This window comes from Coptis chinensis, chromosome 1 (genome assembly GCF_015680905.1).
Source record: "Coptis chinensis isolate HL-2020 chromosome 1, ASM1568090v1, whole genome shotgun sequence".
Classification (NCBI taxonomy): Eukaryota; Viridiplantae; Streptophyta; class Magnoliopsida; order Ranunculales; family Ranunculaceae; genus Coptis; species Coptis chinensis.
In genome coordinates, this window is record NC_141456.1 from 44,711,896 (window position 1) to 44,723,786 (window position 11,891).

The 11,891-nt window shown below is 34.4% G+C and overlaps 1 protein-coding gene across 1 annotated transcript; it reads left to right on the forward strand.

Annotated features, from left to right (window-relative positions):
* Nucleotides 1-8,044: 8,044 nt before the first annotated feature.
* LOC147524229 (BOI-related E3 ubiquitin-protein ligase 1-like) lies at nucleotides 8,045-10,105 on the forward strand. Its single transcript, XM_086602444.1, has 4 exons — nucleotides 8,045-8,526; nucleotides 8,605-8,717; nucleotides 8,831-9,183; nucleotides 9,278-10,105. The coding sequence occupies exons 1-4, from the start codon at nucleotides 8,480-8,482 to the stop codon at nucleotides 9,830-9,832; spliced, it is 1,068 nt and encodes a 355-aa protein (XP_086458570.1). The 5' UTR covers nucleotides 8,045-8,479; the 3' UTR covers nucleotides 9,833-10,105.
* Nucleotides 10,106-11,891: the final 1,786 nt, after the last annotated feature.

Sequence of the window (11,891 nt, forward strand, 5' to 3'; positions counted from 1 at the left end):
GGGGGAGTGTAGAAAGTTGTATATATATTCTAAATAGGAAACAATATATTTATGATATATTAAGATATGAAACAATATATTTAGAATATTATATATTTAGAATAGTGTGTCTTGGTAGATAAGAAACTAACTTGTATATAAACCCATGTTATGAGATGAATCAAAAACACTGAATAAAATTGAAGTATTTTATTCTACATGGGCATGGACTTCATTACATGTGAGTAATCGACTAATGCTTCTAAAGGTTAAACACATAGAGTGGGTGTTAACCACAGTGATCTACAATATATAATATATGGAGCAATCGATGACAGTGAAGGAAGTTCTTGGGCGTTGAAGTCGTGTTGTTTACACTCTTCTGTGTGCAACTCGGAAAATTAGCTCTCTTTAAGAAATTAACCTCCTGCTCAAGCTCCTTACCAGATCTTCATCTTTGGAATTTGAGGCAGTCAACCAATGATTTTTTAACACAATTTTATAATGCACATACCTCAAATGTGTCACAAAGACTTTTAAGGAACATATATATTCATCTTTTTTTTCTTCCCATTTTTTTTCATGTACTTAGATTGTTATGTGATTGCAGTATTGGAAATTATTTGTAAACAGAAAATGATATTTAAGCAATGATATGTATTATATGAATGTAATGTACTGGCCTATTGTGTCTACTAGCACGGTAGCACCATTGCTACTGAACCCTTTTCCCAAATAAAAAAAATTGCACCAGTATTTGTTACACGTGCAATGTAAGTGCAGTTTTGTTAGATTTTTTGAATATCATGTATGAATTAATAACAAATGAATTAGTAACAATCTGACATAGCTCTCCTCTTGATAACTATGTTTACATTCTCTTCAATAAATTTTGTGCGTCGTTCATGTGCAGAGCACATACATTTTGCTAGTAATTATAATTATGTTGCAATGTTGTCTATATATTGGTGATAATTAACAAGCGAATCAATTCAATAAAAAAAAAACGGTGTGGGTGGGTTACGAAGACATGGGATTAGATTGATTTTTCGATTGTTTCTGTCAATTCCACGACCTTCTCGATCATCAAACATAACCTGTTCCACTCGTAGATGTTGCCCATATGACACCCTTGTTTTGTCATTTTCATTTATGAAATGTTGTGTGTAATAGGCCACCCATTGGTGGCCCTTTTATGTAAACAAGTTCCATTGATTTATTCACGTATCAAGATATTTTTTTGGTAACTTAGTATAAAGAATTGTTATATGAATCCTACAACCATATATATGACCGCATAAAATTCTGCGTATATATTACACACATTTCAATTGTTGTGAACAACTTAACACTACAGAAATTGACATTTTTTTTTTGTTCTGTTTATTCCAATCAATTGATACTTTCATACTTTGCAGTTTTGTTTTCTGAGGATGTTCACTGCTTGTTAAGTGAATAAATACAGATTTTACTGTGAAGCAACCTACCAGCTTCCCGCGTCAACCATTGATGGAACCCTCTCTATATTTTTACACCGCAAGTCACCAAATGGGCACAACTACCGAAGGCATTAAATTCCATCTTTCCACACAAAACCATTTACTGTTTTTTATAAAGACGAATTTACCCTTGCAAAGTCAAAACTGCATCCATCTCCACTCACCAGTTCCTTTGCTCACAGAAAATTAGTGGCTGACACCGCCACCAGTCCACCACCCGTCCACTGCCGCAACCACCAGTAGTCAGTACCATGTTATATATAAGCATTCTTTCTCGTTAATTTCTCCTACTGTAATTTTTTTTTTTTTTTTTTTTTGATAATTTAGTTTGGTTATAAACAAAAAAATATATTCCTACTTTATTTCATGGTTCATGCCCTTGTTAGATCAAATCTAAATATCTATATTTATCTTTGAATTTTCGTATAAATGATTGATATTTGGCTATTTTATTTTAAATTTCACTAGTTATTTTGGTTTTGAACTAAATAGCTTCAAAAAAATTATGTGATTTCTTTTCTCTAAATGTTTATGTTGTCTTCTTCTTTAGTATATTAAGATAGAAACTTTTGCTGTGGATACAAAAGATTAAATTCTCCTAATTCAATCATAATATATTGCTTGCAATCCAAAAGATTCAAAGATGGTGGTGATGGTTTCAAGTATATCTTAGGCATCCACCACTAATATACCGTCTTAGTTATTAATATTAAAATCATCTACAAACTCTTAAAGTTGAAGTGAGAAAGAAGAGAGACGTGAAATTGGAAGGAGCACTATTTTTCGTATTTGAGAAATGGAGAAAAGAGTTGAGAAATGTCAAAGGCGTGAGGAAGATGAACTGATGACGAAAAATAAAGAAGGGTATTTGAGAGAATGACAATAAATGTTCTCTTTTTCCTAATCCTTAAATAGGGGCTAAGTTATAAGAGGGTCTTATAGTGGTTTGTTTTTCATTTATAAACACTTGTAAAAATAGAAAAAACAAATACACGACATTTTATAGATGGTTATTTGACAAATATAATCCTGTTTTACATCACATTTAACTTGAATAAATTAATTTGAAACAAACGTATAGTTTGGTTTTCGATTTTAAATCAATTTTGATAATTAAAATATCGATTTTAGAAAACTATCTTAATTGGCGGTGGTAGTGGTAGTGGTCTTAATAGTACGATGGTAGTGGTAGTGGTCTTAATAGCATGGTAGTGGTGATAGTGGAGGTGATGATATTGGTCTTAATAGTACGGTGGTAATGGTGGTAGTGAAAATAGTGGATGTCTTAATAACACGGTGGTAGTGGAAGTGGTGGTGGTCTTAATAGCACGGTGGTGGTGGTGGTGATAGTATTAATAGTACGGTGGTAGTGGTGGTGGAGGTGATGATGGTGGTGGTAGTAGTGGTGGTGATGATGGTGGTGGTAGTGGCGGCAGTGGTGGTAGTGTTTTTAATAGTTTGGTGGTGCTGGTGGTGGTGGTGGCTAAGACAATGAAGTTATTTGGAAAAGAAGATAATGAAAAGAGAAAAAAAGAGAAATGAGGCTAGAGATATATGGAGAGGGGTGCTTGAGTTATTTTTCAATTTATAAGACTTATAGAATTGAAATAGATCCGGTACTTAAAAAATGGGTGCCTCACATTTATAGTAGAATGCCTCTTATAAGAAACAAAAAACAAACAAAAAAAATGTCCAAAATCACTGGGCACCTAATAAGAGGTTATAAGAGGCAAAAACAAATGGCCCCTAAAAATTAAGTGCCACATGTTAAACATAAAATGGGTTCTATCAATGGTTGAAGCGGGTAGATTTCTTCAAAGTAAACCCCGAGGTGTGAGTTTGTGACCACAATGAAATAAAGCGAAAAATACAAATTCCCCACTCTTTGGTGAGAGCAGAAAATCAAGTTTTTCATTTCTCAAAGACACTACCCCATGAAGATCCCTGCAACTTCTTGTGACAGGCATTATGTATAAGATCGAGTACATGGTTTTCTTGGTGCACTCTTCATCATCTACTGACAAGATCTCAAATAATTTTCTGCCTTACCCATGCTCCACTTTTCCGGGTTTCCCTTGGTTAAAAGAAATAGCAAGTTCGTGCTCTCAAGACATTTCAAACCATTGCATCGAAAAAATGAAAAGACATTTCAAACTAAGATATAATAGTTGAAAACTTGAAATGGCACACCACAACAATTCAACTAACTGCAGAACGATATATTCCAAAATATAATAGATTAATAATCGAACAATGCAGACCAGTCTGCAGGCTGCAGCTATGAAGCCAAGCGATCGAATCTACCACCAAGCTGTAACCAAGAACTATAAACTGCTTTGCCGCCAGCACATACCAGACCAATGACCATGACTCCTTCGACTCTACCAATTAGAATAACTCGCAGCAAGGAGGGGACACGGTCCCATGATATTGAAAACAACCTCTAGGCGTATGAAGCAATTTTGAAGCATGCTTTAATGATAATAATTGTTAAATTTTATTGGCTAAATTTTCATACTTTGACCTCCACGTGCAGATAAACTAATAAACAACTAAGGTAGATCGTAGTGAATTGGTACTTGGTAGGTTCGGTTTATGATGCTCACGATATTGTTCTTAGCTCTAACAAATAAATTTGTATATCTATATTTTGGTGGATCGACGGTATCTAGCTTGTGTTACGAATTTGATGTTATTGGGCAATCAGCGCAGAACATTACCTAGAAGGAAGGTACGTGTGCAGTCAATCCCATATTCCCATCAATAATGTTTTCCGTGCGTGTAGTCTCAAGAATTTGAATTACAATGCAATTGTTTGAATAAGAAATTAACAAGAACATAACCAGTTTGAATGCTAATGCCTTTTCATACAGCGGAACATCACCTTCCAAATTTTTATTGAATGTGGTTTTAAGCAGGTCTCAATTATTAAAAATTCAAATTTCATCTTTAACACAGAGTCTTTTTTTTTGGGTAAACATTTTTAACACAGAGTCAGAATATTAAGATGAGATCGCTATTGATTTTCATTTTAACAATATTGTTCCTGAAAAATGATATAGGTGCTTTCAGTTCCGCCTTATTAGGCACGAATGACACATTAAACAATATATATTGTAGAACCTGTACGAGCTCATGATATAGGTAATTAACCTTGATCATATCAGAAACCATAAACAAGTTATTGATAAGTCTTGTTTTACCTAGGTCAATTCACATTATGTTCATGAAAGAGATCCTCATGATCAAAAGGGTTGGAGAGGAGATGGTAAGTTAATTAAGAAAAAGAAAGCTAAAAAAGTTGAAACTTTGTTTCCCTTCTTGTGATTATGGATGGTTAAGGTTGCTTTTTAAGTGTGAGAGGAAACCACTTGTAGTGGGTAGACTGTAGAAAGGAATGGTGGAGGTAAGGAATGTGGATGGTGCCCTCTTGTCCAAACACCTTAAAAACTTGGGAATCAATAAAAAAAAATCCAACATTTTTTTTTTCTTTTAATTGAATGGAGTGTTTGGAGGGGACGAGGGGTCAATTGAAATGCAGGTAGACTAGATGGATTTGGATTAAAGAAATGCTAAAGTGGTTGAATCAATATAACAAGGAAATGAGCCTTGTTATAAGAGTGACACCTTGAAAATGATGATTGCCATTATTGTTGTTAAACTAAACCAATGGCTTAAGAACAAAATATTTCGAAGTCGAATAAAAAATGTGTACGGTCCTTATTCCAAAATGCGCGCAACATACAGGAGTGCACTCAGCCCAAAATTGACCCCTGTATCACTCTATGATGCCTATTAAGAACGATTTCAGATCCAACAGTTCATGCATTAAGATTTAAGTTGAAGGAGTATAGCAGGTCTGAAATTTTTGCACGAGAGGCCACCAATAATAGGAAAAGTTTACTGGTGGCCACCAATAACACGAAGATCATTAGGTGTGAATCAAGTAAACCAAATACCATTAGTATTAGGACTCTTCAATGGAGTTATTCTCATGTTTCTTAATATATGTGATCCAATCGATCCAACAGAAACATCAATTTCTAGCAAAAAATTTGTTAAACTAATTTTTTATGGTTTGTTGAGCTGCACCCCTGCAAATCAAATAATTTAGTCTAATATAGAAATAGATTGTATTCCTAAAATATGAGTTAATGTGATCGAAATCGACAGACGAACCGTGCCTAGTAACATTGTTTATTTTTGTTTTCCCCACTTGGGGAAATTCACCAGATTAATGACTTTGTTCCATATTCCAACCTCTAAGCCCTGTGAAAAAGTTTCTTAGGGAACCAAATAGGCAAAGACAAATTGATTGGTCTTTAACTGTTAGAGAATAAACTATTTATTTACTAAGTAGTGCCTGAATAAAATCAAAGTTGAGAGAGACCAAATAGATGGGGGAGGAGGGAATAAGAGGATGAACTTGAGTTGTGGAGATGATCTTTAGTTGAGGGGGTTGAGGTTTGTATGTGAAGTCTTTGTTTTCATGCCACTTTGCTTCGAGATTATTAGAAGAGGCCGCCCTTGTGGGTCCTAAATTCGTAATATGCCAAGAAAATTGTTTGATACCATCCCAAATGAGCTTTCTCACTCTCTCACTTTCTTTTTTTATTTGCTTTTCTCTTTTTCTTTGTTTTTTTTAAATCTTTTTCTTTGTTTCTCTTTTCTTTGTCGATCACCTTATGAAATCAGATCCTTTTTGGTTTTAGGGAAGAATACCAACACCAACTTAATAACTTCGCTCAAATGACTTGGAAATGAATGTGATAACATCCCCCTCTGGCCTCTACTCTTGCTGTAAACATGGAAGAAAACACTATCCACATTATCACATAAATAGTTAATTTTCAGGTTTCTTCAAAAATTTGAATATTGATTTTGTTTTGTTCAATGAAAACAATTGTGCCTAATTCAAACACCCTCAAAACTACATTTTCTATCTATCAAATCTACTTTTAAAGTTAAACAACTTTAGTCGGTCAAGAATTCGCTAGAAACCACTAAGTTACAAACGAAGGCGTAGAATTTAGACCTCGCATCATCGATCTTCACATTCATTAGGAATTAAAATAAGCACGAGTAAACATCAATGGTACATAAGCGTACATTTGGAGCAAAACATTTGATTCAATTCGACCTAGTTAGATTGGAGTGAAAAGCATCTGTCAATTGATTCTTTTTCTTGCACTTGCTATTTGTTTAGTGTTTATCATGGTATACAGTAAAATGAGGAGCACATTTTTACATACAGAATACAAGTCCTAAAAATAGTTATTGTAATAAAAGAAAATAAGACATATTCTGATAAAATTTAGTTAAATAAAAGATGCAGTTAAATCTATAGAACTACTCCTACCATATTTCCTAAATTGAGACATGAAAAATTAGACATTTGACATGGTATCCTGACTTTATTGAGGTATGGTACATTTCGAGAGAAGAAAAAGAAACCACTTAACTAACAACCAAGCGATTAGGTCGCTGGCTATCTGATTTCCATTATTTTCTTCAATTTATTTATTTTCTAAGATAAGTAACGAAACAACAAGAAAGAGAGCTGTTGAAAACCTGAAACTTCAATGCCAAGTAAAACATAACCATATAACAAGGAAAGCTAAATATAAACGAATTAATTTCATGGTGTGGGAAAGGATGGGATTCTATGATCTTAAATTGTTCATTAGGTAAAAATGGAAAACGTTTAATTTTTTAATTAATTTATTTTTATCTGCATTGGAAAGGATAGAATGTGTGAGGTCCATGCACCAAATATTTCAACCAAATCAATTCAATTCAATTCAGGCCAGCTGAATCATAGATTCAGCAGAAGTGGGCCTGCAAACTCATTTAGTTGAGTATTTTTACAACATGAATTCGAAGTGCTGAAAGATTATTTTGTTGTTGAAGCAATGAAGCATACAGACTAAGTTAATATTTGATTTCATACAATGATGGATTAAGATTTAAGAGAACTAAATACATTATTCCTCAACCATCGTGGTTGGTGTAGTTCTGTGCATGAATAAAAAGGTGAATAACTGCATTTTATTAATCGCAAAATCGTTGCTAATTATATCAGACCATCAATAATGAACTAACTCAAAATTTGGAATGTACCATACGGATATGTACCATACTCAAGCAAAACGCCATTAAAACGATCGTAATGCTCAACAATCTTCAGTATTTTTCGCTTTAAATGGACAACTTTTTAGACAAAAATCTTAGTCATGTATTTAAGGCTGTTGCGCTCTACAAACGAAATATAAGTACCAAATAATAACAAAGTCAATTAAATGAAAAAATTCAATTGTTCATACTTCATACCCAATCTCAACCAATTAATTTGATGGGAAATCAAACTTATATTCTAACCAAATCAGTAATCATATACTTTGATTACTTTCTATAACGTCCATTTGCCAAGTAAGGACCTAACAGTACCACCAATAAAAGTTATAATAACAAATCCTCTCCATAATAATTAAATTAGTTAAGCACATTAATAAAAAATTGATATAGTGGATTAAGCATGATAATAACCAACAAACAAACAAACAGACACACAACACAAGGCAAGGCACCTCTCTTGTTGTTATAGCTAGTACTATTTTCAAAAAATATAAAGAGAACAAAAGGAAAAAAAGAGAGAGAGAAGAAGAAGCAAAGGAGGTGGAGAAGAATAAGGTGGTGTATTTGCTTTGTTAAGGTCTCTTTCCCTCTCTCTCTCTTGGACTGATTCCTTATTGCTCTCATTCGCTCATCTCTCTCTCTTTCATTATGTGTTGTTGGTGAAAACAAAGAAAACGCGCTGCAGAGTTAATTTTCTTTGAATACTACGCCTTGGTTTGTGGCATTTCTTCATTTCTAGCTCTATTCATGCTCTTCTTGTGTACACGTTAATTATCTTGCGCTCACTACGCTCTTCCATCCACTTTATATCTCTCCCCTCAATCTCTTCAATCTTTCCCTGTCCTTATTTCTGTCTCTGTTCTACAATGGCTGTTCAGGCTCAATACCCATCCAATGTTTTGCTTCTAAATAGGTATGCAACTCATATCTTTCATCATTTCCTCTGTTTTCTTCCTACTCAATCTTTAATGGTTTATTGAATATGTTGCAGAAATGGACAAGAAATGAAGAACAACACTCTTGGAAATGATTACTCTTTACAAACACAAACAGGTGGATTAGTTCTTGATCAATCTCATATCTTCTTCAACAACAACAATGGAGGTAAGAGTCTTTAAACAAAACGGGTCGGGCCTAGTTATGCATTTTCTTCATGTTTTTTCGATCAATGAAGACTGAAAAAACGATATGGGTCTTGTGATTATTGTTCAAACTAGGCCTTAATCCAAGAAAAAGAGGAAGAGAAACTGGTTCCAGTTTCGGTGTCGGTGGCAATGGTGGTTCTACTGCTTCAACTACAACTACAACAAATCTTCCTATCAATCTCTTCTCTCTTCAACCTCAACATCCACAACCAACCTTAATCAATCTCTCTCAACTCCATAACCAACAACAACACAATATGGTCTCAACCGGCCTACGTTTAGCATTTGGAGAACAACAGCAACAACAACAACAACAACAACAACAACAGAATCAGACACATCTTCATTCTTCTATCTTATCACAAGATGTCCATACTCAAATCAAACAACAAAGAGATGAAATAGATCACTTTCTTCAACTCCAGGTACTACTTATTCAATTACCTTAATCTAAAATGGACTTGTCTTATTTTTACAAAATATTGATTCCAACACGATCATTTTTTTGTTTTTTACCAGGGAGAACATTTGAGGCGTACGTTAGCAGAGAGAAGGCAGACACACTACCGTGCACTATTAAGTGTAGCAGAAGAAACAGCAATAAAAAGATTAAGAGAGAAAGAAGATGAAGTGGAAAAAGCAATACGAAGAAATAATGAGTTAGAACAGAGAGTTGCACAGATGAGAATTGAGGCACAAGCTTGGGCAAACAAAGCAAGAAATCAAGAAACAGTGGCAGCTTCTTTCCAAGCTCAGTTACAACAAGTTATGCAGGCCCAGGCCCAAGCCCAAGCCCAGTTTGATAATAATAATAACACGAGAGAAGAAGGTGTTGGGTGTAGTGGTGCTGGCGGTAATGGTGGTGAAGCTGATGATGCTGAGTCAGCTCATGTTGATCCGGAACGAGTTTTGAGTTCTGGACCGAGTTGTAAAGCATGTAGGAAACGAGTTGCCAGTGTTGTTTTGCTGCCTTGTCGACATCTTTGTTTGTGTACCAAGTGTAATGCTGATGTTGACACGTGTCCAATCTGTCTATCGATCAGAAGTGCTAGTGTTGAAGTTTATCTCTCTTGAAGGTGGTCAGAGAAAAGGGGATGAACCAAGCATATTATTAGACCGATTCTACGTAGTATAAAGGAAGATACAAAACAAAATGGAGTAATGGACCTCTTTTTTTGTTCCATCTTTTTTTTTCCCGTTAAAAACTCTAGATCACAATTTTTTTTTTCCTTTTTCTTTAATGGACAAATGTAAAGAGGTGATGCTATCTTGCAGTCTTATTTTCATTTTTTATATTTTATTATTTGAGAAGAATGAATATATGGTCATATGGATTCTTTTTATAAATTTTTGGTGGTTGATAATTTTGTTGTTATGGGTTTGGTGGGTAGTGAAAGAAACGATGAGTGGAATGCGCATGGAGGTGTGTGATACGCAATGACTTGACTTTAAAAAGGTGTTGACAGTTTGTATGGTAGTGTTGTTTTACGTGCGTTCAAGTTCCCGCCAAAACAGGTTGGGCGACTTGTAAGGATCTAGAGAAGTAGAGAACATTGTAAATGGTGTTGGTTTGTGTCAACTTCCATGTTCCATCACTTTTATTTTCTTTTTCCTAAAAAGTTACTTGTATCTTTTTACTCGCTTTTTCTTAAAGGTCAAAAAACATATAAAAACAGAGATCATTATTATCTCACCGTTGATCCAAATCTAAAATGTGTGTGCCTCGATACCTGTGTGTGCTATGAGATTGTGTGTATGTGCGCCGAGATACGAGATGTGTGTGTGGTATAGAGATCAATCTCTTTACCCGGTTATAGAGGAACCGGCGGACTCTATTCAACCAATCAGTAACTTGAAAAATGGCATTCATGATTTCATACCACTATACCAGTACCACTCTGCAAATGTAAACAATAATTTAAGCCATACCACTATCTTGGATAAATCTGATTTAAATTAGTAGAAAATTGAAATAATTGCCATTCGAGGTCCATGGCTGTGTTTTTAACACTGTAATTTGTACTGTTTTCCTGCTTGCATTTTAACAAAAGCAAAGGTTAACCAAAATGCTTAATAGGGCTAACCAAATAGATATGAAAAACGTTGCAGTTCTGAGATGGCAGGAAATGTTTTAAAATTAGTTAAACATACTCTTTTTGTAGGATTTGATTGAATTGCGGCAGTGGTTTTCATCCATGAACATGTTTGCTTCGCTCCTGTTGCCATTGTAAATAAAAAAAAAAAACAAATTGTCGAATTTAGTCCTCAACTAGTGAGGGTAGTATGTAGTAGCTGGAACAGCCATCACCTATATAAGTTGCGGATGTTATTGATGACACTAATTATAATATAGAGGTTCTAGAGTACACCCTTTTTATGGTGCGCTGGTACAATTAGGACTGTCAATGGATCGGTTTGGTTCGGATTCTGAAAAATCCGAATCCAAACCCATAAGAAATTTTGGAATCCAAAACCAAACCAAACTGATAAAAAATATTGGAAACCCAAAACCGAACCGAACCGATAAAAAATATTGCAAACCAAATCCGAACCGAAAACTATAAAATCAATTAAATCTTAAATTAAATCAATTAATTTGAACCACACAATTGATAAACATATACAAAATTAATCATAAATATTACTAAAATATCATCTTATTGGTTTGAGTTCATATTGGTTCGGTGGAGGACAAACCCGAAACTAAACTAATATCTTATCGGTTCGATTCGGTTTCGAATCGGTAGAAAATAAATCAAATTACCAAAACCCAAACCATTTTTTATCGGTTTGATTTAGATCGGTTATCGGGTTATCGAAACTCATTGACAGCCTTAGGTACAATAGACCTTTGATTAGAGAATCTGTCATGCAATATACTCTCATCCCCTGCCTGATGGAGGGCCCAGATTGCACAGCGCAGGTACAATCTGCACATTCTAGAATTTGGTATTATAATATCGTGAAACAAATGCTCGTTGGAGCGGATTGTTTTGCAACTCTTGCATCACAACTTGCAAAGTCAAGTTTTTGGTCAGAATGTTCATTATGAATAATTTTTATCACCTGACAGTCTTTCTAGTCCTTAAAATTTTCTCTGTAATAATTTAGCTAAAGACTTATGGTAATAATT

Excerpts from the sequence above, each read along its gene's own strand:
- LOC147524229 (XM_086602444.1), top strand. The coding sequence starts at position 8,480 with ATGGCTGTTCAGGCTCAATACCCATCCAATGTTTTGCTTCTAAATAG. Across the intron at positions 8,527-8,604 it reads AATGTTTTGCTTCTAAATAG|AAATGGACAAGAAATGAAGA; the intron begins GTATGCAACTCA and ends AATATGTTGCAG. Across the intron at positions 9,184-9,277 it reads ATCACTTTCTTCAACTCCAG|GGAGAACATTTGAGGCGTAC; the intron begins GTACTACTTATT and ends GTTTTTTACCAG.